Source organism: Orcinus orca, chromosome 2 (assembly GCF_937001465.1).
Source record: "Orcinus orca chromosome 2, mOrcOrc1.1, whole genome shotgun sequence".
Taxonomy (NCBI): domain Eukaryota; kingdom Metazoa; phylum Chordata; class Mammalia; order Artiodactyla; family Delphinidae; genus Orcinus; species Orcinus orca.
The window spans coordinates 81639935-81665055 of NC_064560.1; the positions used below are offsets into that span (position 1 = coordinate 81639935).

The 25121-nt window shown below is 44.7% G+C and overlaps 1 protein-coding gene across 5 annotated transcripts in view; it reads right to left on the reverse strand.

Moving 5' to 3' along the window:
• The window catches only part of TBC1D2B (TBC1 domain family member 2B), an 87471-nt gene that overhangs the window by 24425 nt on the left and 37925 nt on the right, over positions 1-25121 (reverse strand). For all 5 annotated transcript variants that reach the window (XM_049706858.1, XM_004285275.4, XM_033415690.2 and 2 more), the window contains 4 exons: positions 10257-10420; positions 7207-7439; positions 6105-6500; positions 280-390 (listed from right to left, as the gene is read on the reverse strand). In XM_049706858.1, the coding sequence (XP_049562815.1) occupies positions 280-390; positions 6105-6500; positions 7207-7439; positions 10257-10420 (904 nt within the window). The remainder of the gene's footprint in view (positions 1-279; positions 391-6104; positions 6501-7206; positions 7440-10256; positions 10421-25121) is intronic.

Below are 25121 nucleotides of genomic sequence, written 5' to 3' on the forward strand. Positions count from 1 at the left end.
CAAGATCCAAATAACCTTAGAATTGTATTTAATTTTTTTTCTGTAAACTTCATTATATGTGTGAATAAAAGCCACCTCTCAGGACATTTCTATTCGTCTTCATCACGAAGTGAAACTAAACACAGTGCTACGCACTTTATATACTTTAAATATAATCTGGTATCAATAACCACACCCTCCAAGCATGTGGGTTGAACTGATTTTAAAGCGTGTCCATTTTTAAATGGTTTCTGAATCATACCTCCCACCAGATAATAGAATATAACCGTCCTGACCCACCTTTGCCATCAGATCCCTCTCTCTTCTTTCTGCATTTCTCCGTAGAGCTGAGAGTTCCAAGATTTCCTTATTCAGAAATTTATTTTGCGTTTTGTACCCCTGTAGATTATCCTGTTGCAAAAAAAAGGTCCATCAATTCACATTGGTTGAATGTTGATTAATTATTCTATATCAGCGGTCCCCAACCTTTTTGGCACCAGGGACCAGTTTCATGGAGGACAATTTTTCCACAGACCGGGGGGTGGGGGGATGGCTTTGGGACAATTCAAGCGCTTTTCATTTATTGTGTACTTTATTTCTATTATTATTACATTGCAATATATAATGAAATAATTACACAACTCACCATAATGCTGACAGGAGGTGCAGCTCAGGCGGTAATGCGAGTGATGGGGAACAGCTATAAATACAGATGAAGCTTCGCTCGCTCGCCCACTGCTCACCTCCTGCTGTGCGGCCTGGTTCCTAACAGGCCATGGACCGATACCACTCCGTGGCCCAGGGGTTGGGGACCCCTGTTCAATGTAAGTAATATTTTGCTGCCTCACCAATCAAATAGCCCTGCTAAGTTAGAACAAGTTCTAAGGAAATGAAAGCTGATTCCTAGACACTTTCTGATTAAACTTTGCGGCTACCCTTGGCAGTAGAAGGTAGGCAGGGACTACGGCTGTAATGGAGGAGATGGGGAAATAAATTTATTTAATGGTGGAGATTTTTCTCACCTGTCCTTAGGAAAAGTAAGTAGGACTTATGTCCTAAATCTATGCAAATATTTTATCTACCCACATTCATTGGGTACAAAAGGTAATGCCTTACATTCATTTTGTTTTTTAACTAGAGAAACTGAACAAATTTTCTGTAGATTCTCATTTTTACGTATCCAGTTTATGTGGAAGAGGCTACACACATACACAAAGCCCTTACCTAAAGAATTACACTTAATAATGAATACCTATCACCTACAATGTACAAGGCACCTAAGAGTGTTCCTCAACTTTTTTACATTAAAAAATTTCAAACTTATGAAAACGTTAAAGAAAAGTACAATAAACACAATATACCCTTCACCTAAATTTGCCAATTGTTAACTTTTGCCACATTTACTTTCTGTTTTTAAGAGAACATCACAAGCTGGTGACACGTTCTGCCAAGTCCAACTAAAAGTTCAGCCCTGGCAGAAGCGGGTGCCACACGTGACCTTCAGCCCTTGACACTCTGAGCAAGGCAAGTGAAAGGGAACCTTTGAGACAACTGGGGCAGTGATTTCTAAATGCTCCCTACCAAATTCAGTCTTTTACAAATGTCTTCTTCCCCTACTCTGTTTGAAGTTTTCAAGGAATTTCTGATCCCTCAAACACAGGAGAAACTGTTCACAACAGCTCCAAGAGAAGGCCAGGGGTGGTCAAAAAAGGCACTGACACCTGTGCTGTCCCAGGACAGAGACCATGGCCCCTCCCCAGAGATGTGTCCAGAGACATGCCCCAATCTCCAAACTAGAAGCCACCATGGCGGTACACAATCTCCCCTGAAAATACAGAAGAACTGAAAATGTTCCAACAGTCCCTTTAATCGCTGACACCTACGGAGCACTTGCTACGGGTTACAGGTGCCCTGTGGTCCTCGATCCCATTTAAACCTCACAACTCTTCAGCAGCCACTCTCGTCATCTCCACCTCCTAGGTGAAGAGCTGAGCCACAGGGAGGCTGCACAACTACTAAGTGTCGGGCTGGGAGCCAGGCCTGCTGCGCTCTTGGCCCAGGTGCTTGGCCCCTGACGCCCACCTGAGCTCTGATACGCATCACACCTTCTCAGTCTCAGCAAGACCGCACGTCATGACAAGCACTGAAGACGGGCGCTGTCAAACCCCAAAGGAGGTCCACAGACTTCCTTTTCTGATCAGAATCATGATGTTCTCCTTTCTCCTGGCGTCTTGAAGCTCTCATATTTGGAAACAATGAACAAACATGTTACTAAAAGGCAGGCTGATTGAAGGAAGGTGAGCTAGAGGGCAACAAAAGAATACACTGGGCTGTGACGGCCAGAGACTGAGCAGCACAAGGTGGGTCGAGGGAGCAGGACACCACAGTGTGCCCTCCGTGTCTTTGAGTCAAACTTTGCACTACAGTCTAAGGAAGTCCTGATAATGTATCTCAAGGATTCTTTCTCTAAAAAGGGAACCCTCTTGCACTGTTGGTGGGAATGTAAATTGATAGAGCCACTATGGAGAACAGTATGGAGGTTCCTTAAAAAACTAAAAATAGAATTACCGTATGACCCAGCAATCCCACTACTGGGCATATACTCTGAGAAAACCATAATTCAAAAAGACACGTGCACCCCAATGTTCATTGCAGCACTATTTACAATAGCCAGGTCATGGAAGCAACCTAAATGCCCATCAACAGACAAATGGATAAAGAAGTTGGCACATATTTATACTATGGAATATTACTCAGCCATAAAAAGGAACGAGATTGAGTCATTTGTTGAGACATGGACGGATCTAGAGACTGTCATACAGAGTGAAGTAAGTCAGAAAGAGAAAAAGAAATATCATATATTAACACATGTATGTGGAGCCTAGAAGAATGGTACAGATGAACGGGTTTGCAGGGCAGAAGTTGAGACACAGATGTAGAGAACAAATGTATGGACACCAAGGGGGGAAAGCAGTTGTGGGGGGGGGGGGTGTGATGAACTGGGTGATTGGGACTGACATGTATACACTGATGTGTATAAAACAGATGACTAATAAGAACCTGCTGTATAAAAAAATAAATATAATAAAATTCAAAAATTTAAAAAAAAAAAGGATTCTTTCTCTAGAATGATGATCACAGCAAGTTAAGACTCTATGAGGTGCCGGGTGCCCTGTGAGGACTTTACATGGAATACCTCTTTTAACCCTTACAAGACCCTATGAGGTAAGCGCCATTTCACAGATGAACACTGAGGCAGAGAGGTGAACCAGCCTGCCCAAGGTCAGAGGTCATGAGTGGCAAAGCTGGGTTTGAACCCAGCCAGGTCTGACTCCAGAGCCCATGCTCAGTCTAAACTGCCACCCCATACTGGGACACATCCCCTTCCTCATTGATGTTTGTTACAGTTGTGATTCTGCTTTTTTGTTTTTGTGCTTTATAAACTAAACTCTGAGCTCCAGGAGGACAGAGACTGTATACTTTGTGTGGAGTACAAAGCCCAGCACATGGCTGAATGAATGAATGAATGAAAGAGTCCCAAGAAGGAAAAGCTGCACGCATGAAGATATTCATGAAATAACAAATCACAGGAAAGAAGACAGAGGCTGATTAAGTAAATGATGACAGAGTCAAAAGATGGACAATCTGGAATCATTAACGATAGCAATACAGAAAGTACCTGGCTGAAAGAAACAAAAGTCTACCTACTCCAGGAAATAGAAGAATTATGTAAACATGGAAAAGGCCTGGAAGGAAGTGTGGGAAAAATATTTAAATCACTAGGGTGGTAAAATCCTAAGACCAATACGTGCTCCTGCCTCAAAATACTACAGGAACAGAAAGTGACCACATAGGAGACCAAAACAGAAATGTTTCTAAAAAGCAGAAATCTTTACAGGCACATACGCTGACTATAAAGCAAGACACTGAATAGTAACAGTAACAACAACAAAAAAGATACCTTCCCCCCACCAAAACACACACACAATTTTTTTTTCCCCACCTAGACATTTTAAATTTGGGGTCAAACGAAGAAATCAATATAGAAACCATGCGGTATCTAAAAGTGAAGGACAATGAGATTCTTCACTCCAATTCTCCCAGTGCCACCGCAGAGGAGGCACGAATGTGACTGTCTCCTGCATGGCACAGGGGATGCCCTGGCAATATCCGGCCCAGGCAGAGCAATGTCATAAACATGAGGTCACCAAGCCGGGCAGGACTCACTCAGAGGAACAGGTCACAGGGAAGTCCCCTGACAACCTTTCTGCCTCTCCATAAGCTATGCCACCACTTAACCTCACTCTTGTGGAATTCTGGAGCCACAGACTTTATAAATTAAGCTGAGAAATGTTGGAGAAAAAAAAAAAATGTCACCCGCTACCCCGCAAAAAGAAAAGGTCGAGAAGTCTAGCTGTGATCAGCTCCATCAGTCGTCTCCAAAAGGAGCTGTGTGGAGCCACAACAACAGAGCCACACACTCCCCTCCACACCCTGGCTCGGCTCCCCGGGAAAACATGCTCCCCACGCGTCCCCCACTGCCGAGCACTGGGACCTGGAAACCGAACGCCCTGGTGTCATTCTCCAAACACTATAAAGACGGACGTGCTCGCAAAATATAAAATTCAGTTGACCTTAAATAAGTGGTCTTAAAACGTGTATCACTGATGGGATGTATATTTAGGGTCAGTACACTCTAGGTTGCATATATAAACAAAACCAACTTTTACAGGCAACACTAACCAGGACCTTTTTTTTTTTAAACACGGCTATTTTTGTAGTAGATATAATTATAAAGTAACGAGATTGAGGGTTTTGGTGGTGTTTTTGCCCTTTTGGTCCTTCTCACCAATAAATCCTTCTGGCCTCATGTATCTACTGGGTGCTGTCACTGAGAAGTTGTCACCATGGGAGACCACATACATATTCCGACAAAGCTGCCATTATTCCAGTGTTTTAATTTCCATTTTGGAATTATCTTTAAGGCTCAGGCATGTCCATCAGGCATGCAGTCTACTGCATGCGTGACAGTACCTGCGTGACAGGTACTACTAGTCAGGAAGCAGGCTCAGTAACGACCTCAAAAGTGGCAAACCTTTGCCCTTCAAGGATAAGCTGCATTTGGGGGGCAAAACATCCTCGGTGCCACATTATTTGCAAAAAGTGGGTAGCCAGGTGAGGAAGACTTTGTGGCCAGGTGGGACCGATAGCTGCAGAACTATGTGGGGTCAGCTGGGGTCTGGGCTACACCCAATGCCTCATGTCCTAGGAGACACTTCTCCACCTGAAACTTCTCCAGATTGAGAACTGGTGGCAGCAAAACTTTTGGGACCCTCGCTGTGGCCTGACTGACAGTGGCCCAAGGCCATTCAGCTCTCCCCTCCTCGGGACCAGCACACTTCTCTGCGGGCACAGAGTCAGACTGCCCATGCCCCCAGTAACGCTCTTCCTACCTCATCAGCTGGCCACCACCCCAGGTATGATGGGGACAGTCACCTCCCTTTAGGAACCAGCCTCCCATCCCCAGGGCCACTGGGACACTGGGAAGAGAGCTCTGCCCTCCCTTCTGAGTGTCAGGACCCTCCTGCCTTAGGCATGGGGGGCACTGACTCTGGGCAGGCCCTCTTCCCCGGCGTGCTTGGGAGCCAGGGTCTGCTTTCCCACCTGACCCCACACTAGCTGTTGGGAACAGTGTTCCCTCACCTGGCCTCCATTATGTCCTGAGGCAGGCTATGCAAATAATGGTGTGTGCATCCACACACAGAGGGGGCAAGAAACAGCCTCTGTAGGTTACGTGGAATAATGAAGTTCTAAGGGTGTATAAACAGAAAGAGAAGTTTCAGCTGCCTGAAAGCAAGGGAGGGGAAAGATCTGAAACTGTTCTGAGCTATGGCGACACTGACGGGCTGAGACTTTCATTTTCCAAGGAAGCTTCTTAGAAACCTAGTAATTATCTGACTGGAAGTCCTGTGACACTTGTTTTTTTAAAAAAAGGCACAGCTGCTCTGCTGTCATGCCAAATTAGCTCACTGAGGCTAGCAGCTCTAGAGTGACATCAACAGACAGGCTGTTAGTGGGTTTTGGATTTCTTGTCCCAATAACAGGGGCCCACGCCCTGCTCTTACTTTCAGTCGGTCCAGTTCCAGCTGGTCCCTGGCTGTGGGGAGGGCCACAGGAGAGCTGGGCATGGAGGTGGGAGAGGATGCGCTGCCCTCGCACTCGCTGAGCTGCCGGGAGAGCTTCATGATGACCTCGTCCTTGGCCTGGATGGTCTCCATCAGCATCCCCAGCTGCTCACTGAGCTCGCCCACCTTGTTCTTCAGCGTCCTCACTTCCTGCTGAAGACTCTCTTTCTCCTGGTTGAACCTCTCCAGCTGGCTAGTGAGGCCCAGAATCTGGTCGTCCTTCTGGTGCAGAAGCCCCAGCGTGTCCTGCGGGACCCCCTCACAAAGGCGGCTGCTCGTGAAGTACTTGTCGTACTGGGAGGACCGCACCGTCTGCTGCAGGAGCCGCACGAGCTCCTGGGAGCCAGGGGAGGATGGAGTGGGGAGCAGGGGCGGGAGAAAAAGCAGAAATCATGGCAACTCTGCGTGGAGCAACCATTGGTATTTGAGCAAATGCAGAAACTTTACTGGAAATATTTTAATAACCAACTTCCTCTCGAAGGATCTCAAAAATAGAGAAGGAAAAATATTTATTCCATAAAGGCTGTCTGTAGAGAACAATAATAGGAAACAGGAAATAGTGGACAGGCAGACTGCAATTAGCAATGGCTCCCAGTAAACGTTCATCCGTATTAAAAAATCTGAGGTCTAAATTCACTGACCTGCTGAGGAATTAAGTATAATTAGGTGTGATCAGCTCAAAAGGAAGCTGCTTGTTTTAACAGGATGTGGAAACTCATTTAACAACTGTTCATGGGCCTTGGGCTGAAGCTATGCTCAGAGAGATTTGACGTCAGGGCAGGCGTGGGCAAGGTGCAAACAACACCCTCCCCGACCCACTCTGAGGGGTCTTCACTCTCGTCGGAACTTCAAATGTCTATGAAAAAATGACCAAGCAGAACAGCAGTGCCTAGGTCAGTGGCCGTGGCAACATACAACTCTTAGGGGAAAAGCACCGTCTGGGAAATAATGGAGTCAGAGAAACGTGAAAGCCGGGTTTTGCTCCTCTGGTCCCTGGCCTGCTGATGTGAGATGAGATAGAAATGTGAGGAAGAAGAATTACCTTCTGACTGGATAAGTCTTTCCTTAACCTTTCCAGCTCTTCCTGCTGGTTCTGGACCTGCAGCTGCATCTCGGAGGCCAACTTGCTGGTGCTACCACTGCCCGACGGCCCCTCGGCTGAAGGGTCCCCACTACTGTGGCGATTTTTATACGATCCAATCATGTCTTTCAAAGGGCGTTTTCCTTTGTAGGGAATACGTCCAAAATCAAAGGGAAATCCTGAGCCAGTTACTCCTACATAAAAACAAAACTTGTTTAAGTTCAGGTCAAATTTTCCTTTCGGAAATTCCAGTAAAATACATTAACATTCCATCCATCGTCCTCTAAGGAGTTCTGCGTGCGTCACTCTCTGCTCCTACCTCATTCTTGACAATAACCAAGCTGAAAATCAAAGATGATCTTTCATGTGATCACTTTTAAAGAAAACTTTCTCTATTTGCTCAATTTTTGCATTAAGACAGATGAAAAAAAGTCAGACTATACATTAGTACTAATGAGGAATTTATGACAAAACTGTACTAAGCTCTCTCAAGATTCTTTTGTAATGTTAAGTTTATTTTCCAAAAGATCAGTTCTAAGCCATGTGTTCATATCACTATTTTCTTATTTCAGCTACTTTGAGGACCAAAGAAAACAGAGACACAGACCAGGGAAGAACATGGTTGCTCCAAGTTCCTACAGCAACCTGAACACAAGGTGTCCCTTCCGCCGGGCACCTTAGTAAGGACAGGGCCTGCATCTACAAAGTTAGAGGGCAGGCCTTAAGAGATACACTAGGGATTCCCCAGCTGCTTATTTTTAGCTAATCTGTCCTTACTAAAAAAACAAACCAAAAAAACACCAAGTTTATGTTTTCTTAATTGTAAACACATTTTATTCTCTTCCTTAAAAATGAGTATTTAAAAATATTGAGGGATCCAAATAAATTTTAGAATAAATGGATTCAAATATATATTAAAAATATAAAGAGGAGAGTACATACTATATAGATTCCATTTATATAACTTTAGAAAACAGGCAAAACAAATCTATGATGTTAGGAGTCAGGACAGTGGTTTCGGGGGCGGGGATGGGAGGCGATGTAGTGACTGGGAGGGGTTTGGGGATAGAGGCTGTGACTCCTGGTACTGTCCTGTTTCTTCAAGTAAGTGCTGGCTACATGGATATGCTCACTTTGTGAAAATCCATTGAGCTACACATTTCTGATTGGGGGACTTTTCTGTGTGTATGAAGATTAGCTTACTTCCCATGAATGACACGGACAAGAAGCTGGCAGGCTGATTCTTGGAGCCATTACAGGAAATATCCATGAATCATCAAGATAAAAATCCAGAGACATCCTTGTCCCTCCGTGTCTTCCACACAGGCTCCCTCTCAAAGGGATCAGGGGCTGGGCAGAGGCTGAGAAGGCTGCTCCCAGACAAGAAGCTGCTGTCCAGGGGTGCTGGGAGTTTCTTGCCCCACCCGAGTCACTAAGCCTTACTGATTCTTCCTTCCCAATCTTGCTACCATTCACCCTTCCATTTCATTCTTAGAGTCTTATGGGGAAGTCAGAGCCAACAGTGTTTACCTTCAACAAGCCAAATCCCCAACACAAATCCCTGTTCCTCAGAAGGCCTTCCCAGTTGACAATGAGCCCCTCTCCTGGGTGCCCCGCTGGCTGCGCCACATGCTGGGTCACGAGGCACGTGACCCACATCTTCACCACGTCACACTGGACCTTAGGGTTCCATGCTACCATCCTGGGGATCACAAGTAAACTCCCTACCAAAGCAAGTCATGTGGTCCTTTCCCAGGGGACAGAAAAACATATTACCTTCAGTAAATATGTGCTCTCAGTAAAGACTTCCTAAAATCCTGCCTCCTCATCCTGCCAGCTCGTGCCAGAATGAAGCATAAGGCAGAATTTCAAAATTATTTATTGTTATTTTACATTTAAAACATCAATGTTCCCTCAATGGATCAATGGATGTAGGATCATGAAGGGCTGCTTAACGCATTAGGCAAAATGCCAATGGAGAGATGTATGAACGGGTCAGGCTGACACCCTAAATCCTGATTGACCTTAATATCACAAAAAGAGGGAAAACCAGATACGATGTGGTTCCAGATGTGATGCAACAAGAAATACACAGCATCCCTAGCCCCCACCCCACCCCAAAATATTCTTGTCATAATTAAAAGTCAACCCTGAATCTGGGCAGGCCTCTACTCTAGCGACAAGTGTATAGGAAATACAGGGATGGAGAAGCATATTCTGTGACCCCGCAAAAATAGAATTAACAAAATCCAGAATGTGGGCAATTCCTTGACAGGTAGACCCTGTTTCTTCAACAGGCGTGGCAAGGGAAACGGAAGACAAAAAACAAACAGAGAGCTGTTCAGACTGAAACAGACCCAAGAAGACACACAACTAAACACACTTGGGGGCCTGTTAGCCCCTCATTTGCTCGTGCCAACTGCAAGCAGACATTTATGGAACAACTGGGGAAGTAGACAAGAAGGATTTACTGTAAGTGTTTAGGTATAACGATGAAGCTGTGGTTCTTTTGAAGAGTCATCTCTTGGAGATACATACTAAAATGTTTGCAGATGCAAAGGATTAATATCTAGAACTTCCTTTAAAATAACCCAGCTGGTGGTGGGTGCCAGGAGGGGCAGGAGCCCAGAGGAGATAGAGAGGAAAAAAGAGAGGCCATAAGTTCAAAACTGTGGAATGTGACACTAGAGCTTCTACTTGTGTGTGCACTAACAAATTTCTATAAATAAAAAGTTTTAGTTTTTTTTTAAATCAGTATTTCTGTAAAGAGCACCATGACTTCCAGATCTTCTATCTCCTGAAAAAGTTGCAGAACCACAGGATTGGACAGTTATTTATTTCTTGTGACATCTCATTTTCAAGCCTTTAGGTTTTATTTCCCACAAAGAGAACGCAACTCCCGTTGGGTCTCATGCTCCCAGTGATACCTGCTACCAAAGGGTCTCCCACGTCACCAGTGGTTAACAGATGGCAGCGGAGAGAATGAAAGACAGCAGGAACAACATCCATACCTTTGTTTCCTTCAGGGATCTGCTTCTTCCTTTCTTCCTGCACCATGGACTCCTCCAGGTCCTTAGGGCTTGGCTCTAAAAGCTCCCACTCTTCATTGGTGTAAAACACACTCCTCCGACTGTCATTATGCCCTCTCCCAGGACGAAAAGAAGACATTGAATTTCTATTGGGAAAAATGAAATTTTTTTTTTTTAAATGGTAAAGCAAAACATAATGTCACATACATACGCTTGGCAAAAACTAAAATCTGATAATAGCAAATGTTGGTGAGGATATGGAGAAATGAGAACTCTCATACACTGCTGGTGGGAGTATAAATTGGAACTATTGCCATGGAGAACAATTCAGCAACATACAGATAAGTTGAAGAAGTTTTTGCCCTAAGACCCAGCGACCCAGCATTTCTTAGATTCTTCAACATGTGCACAAGGAGACACAAACAAGAACATCCACTGCAGCACTAGTCATATTAGCAAAAAACCCCAACAACCTAAACATCTATTGACAAGAGAACAGATAAATAAACTGTAGCATATTCGTACGATCAAATACTATACATCACTTAAAGTGAATTCATTCATTCAACAAATATTAATTAAGTGCCTACAATGTGCCAGGCACTGTTCTAAATGTTTGGGATATGCTAGTGAACAAATATTCCTGTCCTTCTGGAATGTACATTCTATCTAAAGCTACGTGGATCATATGGACAAATATTTTTTAAATGCTGAATAAGAAAAGAAAGAAAATTGAAGAATGACATGTACAACATATTTGTTTAAATCTTCAAGATAATACTATTAATAGATATCATTTATAGATACACACATATGTAGTAAAACTTAAAAATCCACACAAGAATGATAATTATCAAATACAGAACATGGTTACTCCTGTGAAGGGCAAGAAAAGAATGGGATCATGGAGACAAGAAAGGATTTGAACCATATCTGTAATGTTTTACTTTGTGTTTTAAAAAGCGCAGCAGAAATTTGACAAAATTATATACTTTAGCAGCGGTTACCCAGGTAATCAGTTTACTATACTTTACACTTGCCAGTGTGCTAAAATTATTTCATTAAAACTTTTATAAACTAGGCTGGGATTTCTACTTCCAATGAAGATGGACTAGGAGGGACTGGATTTACAGTCGTCTGAAACAACTGAAAAACTGAACAAAATACAGGAAACAATGACTTTCAGATATTGGACATCAGGCTACACCGGGCAGTGATCCCTGAGAGGTGGAAAACAAACGAGGTAAGCCCCACCCCTGCCCAAGCTTACTGCCTAGACACTTTCCAGGCCACGGTGCAGGCAGGGGGAACCCAGGTGGAGCTCTCCCATGAACTGATAAGACAGCTGGGAATCCCAAGGCAGGTGGAGTTCACAGCGCACAGTACTGGAGAGAAGAGAGCTGTATGGAGGGCTGCAGAAACATCAGAGGGTTCCCAAGTCTCCAGATGAATACTATCAGGCTTGTGTGTAAGAAAGCTATCCAAGAATGGGGAAAGAACCATCCCTCTGCTCACACAATCGTGTCTAGTCCCACCGGCCAGAGTGGAAAACCTCACACGTCATGGAGTATGGTAGACTGGTACTTGGAAAAAGGTTACTGACATTATCCCTAGACTAAAGCCTGCTCTCATACTACCTAAAAAAGCTTAAAAGTGAACTTCAAAAGTATCAAACTGTTTCTGAGTAATTAAACTACATTCCAGAGCAAAGCTTAAGAATATATGTACACGAACACACACAAAAATCTGGCACCCAGAAAGGTAAAACTCATAATATCGGGCATGCAATAAAAAATTATCAGGCATGCAAACAAGTAAGAAAATACAACTCATTCTAAGGAGAAAAATCACTAAACACAAACAGACTCAGAAATGACAAATAATAAAATTAGTAGACAAGGGTTTTAAAAGTTACTGTAACTGTTTCCCCACGTTTGAGAAGCTAGAAGAAAGACTGAACATGTTAAATAGAGATATGGAAGATGTGAGACAAAGATCCCAATCAAAACTTCTAGAGATAGAGGAAAACACAGGCAGAACATTCTTTGACATAAATCACGCAATATTTTTTTAGATCCATCTCCTAGAGTAATGGAAACAAAAGCAAAAATAAACACATGGAACCTAATTAAACTTAAAAGCTTTTACACAGCAAAGGAAACCAGAAACAAAATGAAAAGACAACTTACAGAATGGGAGAAAATATTTGCAAACGACACAACCAACAAAAGATTAATTTCCAAAATATACAAACAGTTTACACAGCTCAATATTTAAAAACAAAAAAACCCCAACACAAGCAAAAGAATGGGCAGAAGACCTAAATAAGACATTTCTCCAAAGAAGACATACAGATGGCCAACAGGCATGTGAAAAGATGCTCAATATTGCTAATTACTAGAGCAAGGCAAATCAAAACTACAATGAGGTATCACCTCACACCAGTCAGAATGGCCATTGACAAAAAGTCTACAAACAATAAATGCTGGAGAGGGTGTGGAGAAAAGGGAACCCCCTTGCATTGCTGATGGGAATGTAAATTGGGGAACAGTATGCAGGTTCCTTCAAAGACTAAAAATAGAGTTACCATATGATCCAGCAATCCCCTTCCTGGGCATATATCCAGAAAAGACGAAAACTCTAATTTGAAAAGATACATGCACCTCAATGTTCACTGCAGCACTATTTACAATAGCCAAGACATGGAAGCAACCTAAATGCCTGTCGACAGATGAATGGTTAAAGAAGAGGTGGTACATATATACAATGGAATATTACTCAGCCATAAAAAAGAATGAAACACTGCCATTTGCAGCAACATGTTTGGACCTAGAGATTATCATACTAACTGAAGTAAGTCAGGCAGAGAAAGACAAATATCATATGATATCATTTATATGTGGAATTGAAGAAACTGACACAAATGAACTTACCTATGAAATAGAAACAGACTCACAGACATAGAAAGCAAACTTATGGTAAGCAAATTTATGGTTACAAAGGGGGAAGGGGATGGGGAGGGCTAAATTAGAGTCTGGAATTAACATATACACACTACTATTATAAAATTAACAACGAGGACCTACTGTATAGCACAGGGAACTATATTCAATATCTTGTAATAACCTATAATAGAAAAGAATCCGAAAAAGAATATATAACTGAATCACTCTGCTGTATACCTGAAACTAACATAACATTGTAAATCAACTATACTTCAATTAAAAATAACCTAGGGGGCTTCCCTGGTGGCACAGTGGTTGAGGGTCCACCTGCCAATACAGGGGACACGGGTTCGTGCCCCGGTCCGGGAAGATCCCACGTGCCGCGGAGCGGCTGGGCCCGTGAGCCATGGCCGCTGAGCCTGCGCGTCCGGAGACTGTGCTCCGCAACGGGAGAGGCCACAGCAGTGAGAGGCCCGTGTATCGCAAAAAAATAAATAAATAATAAAAAAATAACCTAGGGATAAAACTACAATGTCTATGATGAAAATACACTAGATGGGATTAATAGCAGATGAGATATTGCAGAAGGAAAGATTGGTGAACTTGATGACAGTGCAATAGAAACTATCCAAAATAAAACAGAGAGAAGAAAGACGAAGGAAGAATCAACAAGCCATGGGGTAATGTTAAGCATGTAATAATGTCAACTGATGTTCAACAAGGGTACCAAGAAATTCAATGGGGAAAAGATAGTCTTTTCAAAAAGTGATACTACATCTGGTTATCTGTATGGGAAAAAATGAACTTCAACCCTTACTTCACATAATACATAAAAATTAACTTAAAATATATAAATGAGTAAGAATTAAAACAATTAAGCTTCTGGAAGAAAACAGGGAAGAAAATATTTGTGACGTTGGGTTAAGCAAAGATTTCCTACACAGAACACAAAAAGCACAATCTGTAACAGATTAAAATGATAAAAGAACTTTATCAAGATTTAAAAGTTCTTCTTGGAAAAATATTTGCAAAACCTATATCTGACAAAAGGCTTGTATTCAGAAAATATAAAGAACTCTTACAACTCAATAATAAGAGAATAAACAATTCAATTTAAAAGTGGGTGAAGGACTTGAATAGTCATTTCTCCAAAGATATACAGATGGCCAAGAAGTACATGAAAAGATACTCAACGTTATTAATTATCAGGGAAATGCAACTTAAAATCAAAATGAACCACACCCACCACAATGGCTAAAGTTAAAAACACCAGCAAGTGTCCAAGTGTACCAAGTGTCAGGAAGGATGTGGAGCAACTGCAACAGTCAGGTACTGCTAATGGGAACACAGAATGGGGCAGCCACCTGGAGGACAGTAGGGCAGTATGTTATCAAGTTGAATATACACTTAACTAAACAGCTCAGCAATCCCAATCCCACATATTTACCCAAAAGAAATGAAAACATGTCTACATGTAGGACTTGGATGTGAATACTCAGAGCAAGCATTATTCATAACAGCCATGAACTGGATATCAACCAAAGATCTGTCAACTGGTGAATGGAAAACCAAACTGTGACATATCCATACTTACTGCATACTATTAAGGAATAAAGAAGGAATGAGATGTGAAAACACTCCACAAAATAAATGAGTCTCAAAAAGATGATGCTAAATGAAAGAAGACATACAAATACAGTATGATTCCATATATATGAAATTCTTAAAAATTTCATGCAAAGGGGCATGAGGGAAACTTGCAGGTGGTGGAAATGCTCTATATCTTGATTATGGAGGTGTTTACATGAATATGTATAATCTCTAAACTCCATCAGCCTGTACACCTAACATAGATAAATTATACTTCAGTAAGGTTATTAAAATAAAGAAACAGGGACTTCCCTGATGGTGCAGTGGATAAGACTCCACGCTCCCAATGCAGGGAGCCCGGGTTCAATCCCTGGTCAGAGAACTAGATCCTGCATGCATGCCACAACTAAGGAGCCCATGAGCCGCAACTAAGGAGCCCACGTGCTGCAACTAAGGAGCCCATGAGCTGCAACTAAGGAGCCCACATGCTGCAACTAAGACCCAGCACAACCAAATAAACAAGGAAATATTTAAAAATAAAGAAAAACAAATACAGAAGAGGAAGAAATGTGCATCATTTGGAGTTTCCTGAGGTAGATTAAAGGTAGGGGATGAAAAGGTAGCTTCATCTCTAGTGTGAATCAGATGACATTCTCATGTAAAATAGTCATTTTCAGTGTTTTATGTTTTTGAAAGCATGATTTTTTTCGCTTTATTTGAATTTCATTAAAGTGCGTTAAGAATTTAGAAGAATGCAGAGAAATTACCTAAAACATTTATGTTCGCATCACTCTGTTTTAACAAGGAGTCACCAGGAACCTGGCAATTATACCTGCTTATATGTTTACACCTGCTAAAAGTTTTCTTATGGTTTATTTACTGGGACCAAGAGTGAACTGGCAAACAAACATGTACTGTTTATTTCCTAAGTCTCTCCTAGTGCCTGGCAACCGTGCTACACATCTTCCCAGAGAACTGCATAGAGGAACGCTAGTAAAATCCCCACTATAACCCAATGAGCAAAGTTGAAGTAAAGGCTGATTTTATAAAAATTACAGAATTGTGGAGAAAGCTATTTCAAAATAGTTGCTCAGGAGAAAAAGAAACTTTCACAAATGCTCCATATACTTTTGCTCATTTCTTTGATACAATTAGCTGGGTACACTGGACCCACTACACTACAAAATTTCAGTTGCCCCACTTATGGCCAGGGTCTCACAGCAGCCTTCACTCACATGTGGCATGTTACTACCACCACCATCGATTTGAGAAGTTAAATTCTCCTTGCCTTTTGCCGGAGCCTTCAAACTGTGCTACTCAGCCCTGGTCCTTAAATGGTAGATACAAGAGGGAGGAATGAGAGAACAGGGAAGAACAGAACATGCCTGGGGAGAGAGAAGAGCAACTTAAATGACTCAGAACTTCCACACGCCCTCCTTCTCTCCAACATGGTCTTGGCATCCCTGCCTTGTCATGAGGCCCACCTGCACAAATGCCATGCTCTCACCTGTGGCTGAGGGACTGAGCCTCGGTTGCGGGAGGTACCACCTGCCAAGCCTTAGGTGATGAAGAAACCAGATCTGGCTCAAAGCGAAAACCTCTTTAAGCTGAAACACTATAGAGCCAATCCCTGCTTTAGATCTTAGTGGTAAAACCGAATTCTGTGACTGTGCAACATGGGGGTCAGTAAAGCATATGCTTCTCAAACCTCTCGTCCTATCCGCTGCGGTCAGCAGAGGCCTCTGCACTGACCAGGTGTCCTGCCTGTGCACTAATTAGAATTCACTGCCAGTTTAAATGGGGTTCTGCTGGCTGATGCTCGAGGCCGTTCTCATACAGTGCTTGCCCTTTAAAGAACCCAATGTCATCTGACAAACCTTTGAGAGCAACTTCTGTGTCCTTCCAGGCACGGTGCTAGGTGCCTGCTGTTTTGTTCAATAAACACTCAGCTACTCTGATCTGAAGTGAAAAGCAGGAGACCACCAGGCAGCCAAATGTCACCTTGACAGCTGCAGTGTTCAGGCTGAACTTTTAAAAACAAACACCAGCAACCACATTGTAAATCCTATTTCATTGTAAATACTCCGATGAAAATTTAAAAACAAACAAACCAAATACCAGCAATCTATATACTTAATAAGAAAACCTGTTTCTAGGTTTACATATTTCAGTTCAATTTCTCTACATACAGTTTAAAATGTCCACCTAAAACAGTAATAATTTTTTCAACATTCATTTCAACTCTGATAATCAGCTAGAGTTTTACAAGTTGACAGAATGGCTGGAAAATGCCCCATTAAATCCTTCAAGAGCTCACAGCTCTACAAACACGCTGCCCAGCCAAGTTTTGGCCTCTGCTACTACCTTGTACGTGTCAGGAAGACAGGGGCAGAAGGAGAGCAGGCTACCTCCAGGGCAGCCAATCAGCTCATCCCTCCTAACTACAAGCCCTGTCAAGAGAAACAAAAAGTGGGGGCGGGGGGGCTCTGATTGGCAATAGCTATCCTAATAAAGACGATGCAGTATCTCCTCTCGCACACATCAATTCTTCAGATAGATTCTCACAAGGACATGGAGACGTATGTCAGGGATACCAGGACAATGTTATTTGAAATGATTGAAAAAAGGAGAAATAACCAAAAGGGACTTGCAGATGTGATTATATTAAGATCTTGAGATGGGGAGATGACCCTGCATGATCTGAGAGGGCCCTAAATGTCATCACGAGTGTCCTTATAAGAGAGAGGCAGAGGAAGATATCTCTGTAAGAAGGGGAGCAAGTGACGTGACTGGGGAGGCAGATTAGAGTGATGCGGCCATGGGCCGAGGAATGCTGGCAGCCACCAGGAGCTGGAAGAGGCCAGGGACGCATTCCCATCTGGAGCCTCCAGAAGGAACCAGCCCAGCTGACACCTTGACTTGAGCCCAGTGAGACTGATTTGGACTTCTGGCCTCCAGAACGCTAAAAGAATGAATTTATGTTGTTTTAACCCACCAAGTTTATGGTAATTTGTTACAGCAGCCAGAGCAAATGAACACAACCACTCTCCAATAAGCTACTGCCCTTCGAACCATGGGCCTTGCAAGACTACTTTTTGTTACAGTCCGTATTTCAACAGGCATTCAAGTTTGGAGCATTATATCTAAAGTTAAAATATATTTATTGTTGACATAATGAGAAAGAAGTGTCATCAGAAAGGCCCTTTCCAGGGACTTCCCTGGTGGTCCAGTGGGTAAGATTCTGTACTCCCAATGCAGGGGGCTCAGGTTCGATCCCTGGTTGGGGAACTAGATCCCACATGCATGCCACAACTAAGAAGTCCTCATGCTGCAACTAAAGATCCCTCATGCCACAACGAAGATCCCGTGTGCCACAACTAAGACCCGGGCAGCCTTAATAAATAAATAAATATTTTTTTTAAAAAAAAGAAAGAAAGGCCCTTTCCAAAATATCCTATACATTTAATGTGGATAATGAGTCCACCTATTCTAAAGAACACACATCTAATAAAATGTGCACCGCCTCAAAAGAAAAAAAAGAATCAAAGTAAAACTAATCTCATCATAGAATTTCCAGGCAGGTACAGCTCTACCGGCTTCCTATTGCCCAAAGGACAGACACTACCCCATCCCTTCACCCTGGGCCTCCCGGCCTCTTCAGCAACTGTTTGATCATCACCTCCACCCAGCACCCTAAGCTCCCAGCAACATGAATCTGTGAACTCATGAAACCCTGTTCTGACTTCCACACCTTTGCATAGGTGAGTCTCTGTACTTACCTTTCCCTTTGGCAGGTCCCACTTCATCCTCCACGGCACAGCCTGCCCCCCCCAACCTTCTCCCCGACCACCCCCTCAGTGCACCCGGGGAGGCATGACATGCTGGGTTCAGCCCTCAACTGCACCCTACAGTGCCTTATGACAGGACTCCTTACCTGCCTGTCTGTCTCCCCTGAGGACTCTAAGTACCTCAAAGGCAGGGAGGGACTACCTCTTATCCAACGGAGCACCCAGGCCACAGAGGAGGGGGAAGAGGAAGATGCAAAGATGACTGGGGTGGGGGGGCGGGCGCGGAGCCAGGCTACACAACCAGAGGCAGCCTTCCAAGCAGTGCTTCTCAAACTATGGGTGGCAACCCATTAGCGGGCCAGGAGATAGAATTAAAGAGCCATGAAATCCATTTCGAGGGTCATGATGGGAATTTTTTTAATACATTGGAAGAGAAATTAGTACTCGGCTTTACTAGATATATCCGTTAAAATTGCATGAAATTTCTGTTTCAGTTTTGTGTGCTTACAAACAGTATACATTTATGTATGAATGTATATTATTTGCTGTGGATTCCCAGTCAAGAAGGTGAACAACACTTCATTAGAAGGAAACCCCTTCCCAGGAGGCCAAATAGCAGAGACAGCACCCACGGAACTGCAGCCCCTGGCAGGAGGGTGTGGACAGTGCCACCCGCATGTGTGCACAGGGTGAGGACAAACCCCAAGCAGCAGGAACAGAGTGCTTCTGCCCTGGGAAGGGTACTGAGCCCTTCGCTCATCATTCCTTCCTCAAGCAGGCTCCAGACACCCACCACGTGCCAAGTACCATGTGAGGTGCTGGGGACACACCCAGCCAGGACAGACAGCGTCCCTGCCCCCCCATGGAGGCCCCAGCCCCACCAGGGAGGTGGACCACAGACAAGAATGCAAAGAAACAGAATCATACCAAGTGGTAGTAAGGGCTGTGAAGGAAAAGCAGGGGGGTGGGCGGAACGAGGCTCCCCTGAAGGGTGACTGGGAGTCACCGGGAGGAGAGAGCCCTCCCAGCAAAAGGTCAGCCTGACCAGGGCCTGTAGGGAAGACAGTGCGTTTGAAGAACCGAAAGAGGCCAAGCAGGCCTGAGATAGGGGAGATGAGCCCACTGGCCCTCTAATGCCACGTTCAGCAGCGTAGCCTGCGGCCTAAGGCAATGAGACGCCTCCCGAAAGGCTTGAGCCAGTGGCAAGAACTGATGCGGGTCACTGAGAGTATAGGGCCCCTGCCATAGGTGGGCCCAGGACCGGCAGACGGTACAGGGTGCAGGCAGCTTTCCCTTCCCAGCCCCCAACTCTAAATACAATGGCAGACGTGGGCCAACTACTCTCTCCCTCGGTGGCCCTGAACAAGGCACCCAAGTTCTCTGAGCCTGTTTCCCATGCTGACTAGGATGACCACACATCCCAGCCAGGGTTATAAGCCAAAGTCATCGCTCCTCTCACCACTGCAGCAATTTTCATGGAGCGGTGTCATGCAACCGTGGCCCTTCTGATTCGTGGGCCCCCAGAAGTGTGCGGCCAGTGGAGGTGGAGAGGACTGCTGGGACAGAGCTGCTGAGCATGACCCTTGCTCCCCAAGGAGCTGTCGGAGAGGACTGGGCGCTAATGCAGCAAGGTGCAGGAAGCCCAGCCAACTCCCGCAATCACTGAAACTCTGCCAGCCAGGAAGCCGGTCACCGTCCTTCATGCTTCCCTCTCCAAGAGGCTTGGCTTTGAAACATCAGCGTGGGGCAGCAGCATGGTGACTGAATTCTGTCTTGTATAGACAGAGCTGTGCCTTACAAGGGAAACCACAAATAAGTACCATGTTACAGTTACTGGGCATGAACGACTTCCCCAAATTCACCAACCATCTGCCTGCTTTGGTCTGGGCCGCACCCTCTGCTACAAACTGGGGAGGAGCCACCAGGCATGGTCCTAGCCAGCAAAACCAGAACAGTCTCCTGAGAACACCAGCCATGCACACAAGTAACTATACCTGGCCTGAGGGGTCAAGAGGGAAGCAAAAAACAAAGGGTCAGAGCAGGTCAGCAGCTAGCAGAAGACCTATCAGAGGCAAGCCCAGAAGGACAAGCACACCTTCCCAGTCACCCTGGTCTTCACACCCATCCTCCAGAAAGGCACCCTCTACTTTATTTATGGATAATAAAGTAAAGATCCACTTCACTTACTGGCTCAACGGAGGCAGGGTAACAACAGTGGCAGCAATACCAACAGGACTGGATCGTGTGACCACTTTTTCCTGAGCACTTACGATGAGTTAGACACTGAGCTAGGCAGTTCTTATTTCTAACCTTAACACACCCACCCACTGGGGAAGGGTATTCACACACACACGCCAATTTACTAATGGAGAATATAAAGCTCAGAGAAGTTAAGTTACTGGCTCAACATCACACAGCTAATGAGTAGCAGGACTGTGATTCCAAAACCCAGGCTGACTACAAAGAGCACGAGCCACGGCGTGACCCCACTCCTGAGCACAAGTAGAGCTGGACCCTGGGAGCTGCCGGCCACATGTCAGGCATGGCTGAGCACCTGGCAATGGACTCACAGAACCACAGGGCAATGCTCATTGCCATCACATAACCCGCAGCACTGCTGCAGCCTAAGCACACCTCCCACGCCTACCCATCTTGTTCAAACTCTGCACGGCCTCCAGGGCACACACTCCCACTCCCACCCCCACGCATGCACACTCACACGTGGACCAGCCAGAACTGCACGTGAGAGCTTTTACCTGAATTCTTTTATCTGAAGTGATCTGGACTGTTAGTAGATTAATGAAAACGTTGGTTAAAGCAGGAAACCATTTAACAGTAACTGAAAACAAACACACGTACCAATAAAGGCACAAGGAAGTGTGCGCTGGTGTGCCAGCCTCCTGATGTAGGCCAGCCAAGGCTTCTTCTTGAGTCTGAGGTTACTGAACACAGTTCCCTGGTATCTTTTTAGGATAAATCACACCCATAAGACATCATCTAACTTTTCCAAATTTGTTTTGCTTCTTTTTAAAAAGTAGAATGGGGACTTACAGTTGTGAAACAATCTAAGTATAGAATCTTTACAGGTTTTGAACAATTTTTTTTTTCCTATCTTTCACAACTGTGCCACCCACATCCTGGCAGTGTTTTAATGACTCACCTTTATGGAATTTCCCCCAAGCGTTCAACTTACTTTTCACAGAAAAAACGTTTCATTTTAATATGTTATGGGTTTACTAAGTATTTCACTGAATTATGTAATTACAAGAACAAGTACAACTAGTTAGGAACAAAGCCAGCCAACTATTGGTAAGTTTGCAGGTGGCTGGTGGGAGCAGAGGCACAGGGTGCCCTGCGGTAGCCCATTAGTCTCGTGCGGTCATTGCGGACCACAGCTCTATAGAGGGAATTTAGAATGTCAGTTAAATAGGGGAGCTGGTGGAATGGAAGCTGGTTAAGAGAGTTTCAACTGTATTGATAAACACAATAAAAGCACAGCAGACAAGCAACCAATTATCCCTCAAGGGGCTTCCCTGGAGGCGCAGTGGTTAAGAATCCGCCTGCCAATGCAGGGGACACGGGTTTGAGGCCTGTGCCACGGAGCAGCTAAGCCCATGCACCACAACTATGGAGCCTGCCCTCTAGAGCCCATGAGCCACAACTACTGAGCCCGTGTGCCACAACTACTGAGCCCACACGTGCCACAACTACTGAGCCCACGCACCTAGAGCCCATGCTCTGCAACAAGAGAAGCCACTGCAATGAGAAGCCCGCTCGCCGCAACTAGAGTAGCCCGTGGGCAACAACGAAGACCCAATGCAGCCAAAGATAAAATAAATTAAATAAATTTTTTAAAAAACTTAAACAAAAAATTATCCCTTAATCCATGACTACACTTTAATTAAAACACCATTTTAAATTTATATAAAATATATGTAATTTTTGAGCCACGAATTTATAATATAGAAATATTGCTTTAATACTTCTGTGGTCATTAAAATCTCTCTACGCACCTAAAGCATCTTATTTAAACCTTCGCTAAGCACGCCGTAAGTAAAAGAAAGAAAAAAACCATAAACACCTAAGATCCATATGCCAATCAATAAACATCAGGGTTTCTACAGGAAGTGGCCCCCTGGACCTCCGTGGAGAATGGCTTTGCCATGAGCTGTGTCTCCCCCAAAAATGGCAACAACTAGCCCTCATCTAGTACTTAGTGAGGGTCAGCTTAAGTTGTCATCATCATGTTGATCTCCCGAAGTATGTGTGATTATTACCCCCATTTTACAAATGAAACTTAAGTAATTTGCCTGAGTTATCCAGCTTTTAAGTTGTAGATCTGGGAATTGAACTCAGCTGTCTGGCTCTTAATCACTGGGCTACAGTGGGAAGGCACAGCTGACAGAAGATAACTCCAAGTGACCTTTAACCCTGAAAGTGAACAGTCAGTTGTTACAAGCAAAGGTGACACGTGCTCACTTTCCTAGGTTGGACACACTCCATAATCAGAAAGCCGCCAGTGTTACAGGTCTGTCTCTGCCCCTTTCCATTATCTAACTTTGAGGGCAGATGAGGCTAGTTAGGCATGAAAATCTGGCAAATCAACAGTTTCCCGAATATGTTCTTACAATGAGAGGTGGAAGGAACACTTGGCTCCAATCGAGGCACCCAAGGTGCCTTTCAGATCTGCCATACACCTGCTATGTGTCTTGAGCAAGTCACTTTACTGATAGGGACTGAGTAAAGGGACAAAGTAGGTGATTAAATAGTTAATTCCACTAAGGGATCGTAAGTAAAGAAAAAAGTATGGGAGACCCCTGTAAGTTAATGATCACTCAAGAAAGCAGACCTCCCTAGCAACAAAGCCAAGCAGGCTTGCTTAGCAACAAAACCATGCAACAGAAGCATGAGACATGTCCCAAAACAATAAAACAGTGGTGGAATGAGACCCACATCCTGCCCTGTGATGTCAGTAAGTTAATGACCCCTAGGACATGCTCTGCACACATAAAAAGCAATAATTTGGAAAAGGTGACATTTCAAAGTGAAAGACCCTCATTATACTGAAGTAATTTTTCCATAGCACCGTGACAGTGCTATGGATGGGCCATATAGGGTCAAAAACTCCCCCTCCCAACATGTCGGAGGAGTTAACGATGGAAGACTCAAAGAGTGGGGAAGAAGGTGGTCTTTTCCCCCTCCCCTCTTTTCCTTTGATTATAAAACTGTAGCCCACTAAGTTCTTGGGGAGGCACCCTCTTGCCCACCCGCTTGTAAACCTCACAAGTGTCCTATTCTAATAAACCACTTCTTATCTATCACTTTGCCTCTCACAGTATTCTTCCTGTGCTGAGACATAAAGAACCGGAGCTCCTCAGAGCCCCCCACCAAGATGCATTTCTGTGGTTTCATTACCTCTCTTAAGCCTCAGCTTCTTAACCTGTAAAAGAAAGGGATAAGCTCTTGGTGGCTTTCCAACATTTTTAGGAGCATAGAACCCTTTCTTTAAGGAGAAGTCCAACAGGTTGAAATCAATGAAAGTAGTGCTGCTCCAGTTGCAGGCACCCAGGGAGACAGCCCCACCTTGCCTCCTCCCTCCCACCTTACCTTCGGCACTGGCTGGCAAAGGACTCAATCAGATGACATGGGGCACCCCGAGCAGAAGGACACACCATGAGTGAAGGTCCTGGGTGAGGAGTAAGGTACGGAATGGCCGGAACACAGCAGCCCAGGGAGTGAGAATATGGGGAAACAGTGACCTAAGGAACAAGCCACTTCCTGGATCCATAGGAGAGGGGAGGACACAGGGCCAACTGCTATCCCCAATACTGGAAGGACAGGCCAATACGGGGAGTCGCAGCTTCCTAGAGCAGAGGATCACCTAAGGAAACAGTGCCAGGGTAGGAAAACTCACCGTAATTGATGACTTGCTGGAGGCTCAGTACAGACAACTGCGAGTTAAAAACTCCAGAGGTGGGCTTCCCTGGTGGCGCAGTGGTTGGGTGTCCACCTGCCGATGCAGGGGGTGCAGGTTCGTGCTCCGGTCTGGGAGGATCCCGTGTGCCGTGGAGCGGCTGGGCCCATGGGCCATGGCCACTGAGCCTGCACGTCCGGAGCCTGTGCTCCGCAACAGGAGAGGCTGCGGCAGTGAGGGGCCCATGTACCGCAAAAAAAAAAAAAAAAGAATATAAAAACTCCAGAGGGCCTGTCATAGGGGTCCCCACAATATTGTGAGAGTTACCTTCAGGAGCTCGACCAGGTTCCCACAGCGAATACCAGAGAAAAATTCCCTCTGACTTCTGGCAGGGAGAGGGGAAAAGGAATAATTTTTTTTTTTTTTTTTGCGGTACGCGGGCCTCTCACCATTGTGGCCTCTCCCATTGCGGAGCACAGGCTCCGGACACGCAGGCTCAGCAGCCATGGCCCATGGGCCCAGCCGCTCCGCGGCACGTGGGATCCTCCCGGACCGGGGCACGAACCCATGTCCCCTGCATCGGCAGGCAGATTCTCAACCACTGCGCCAC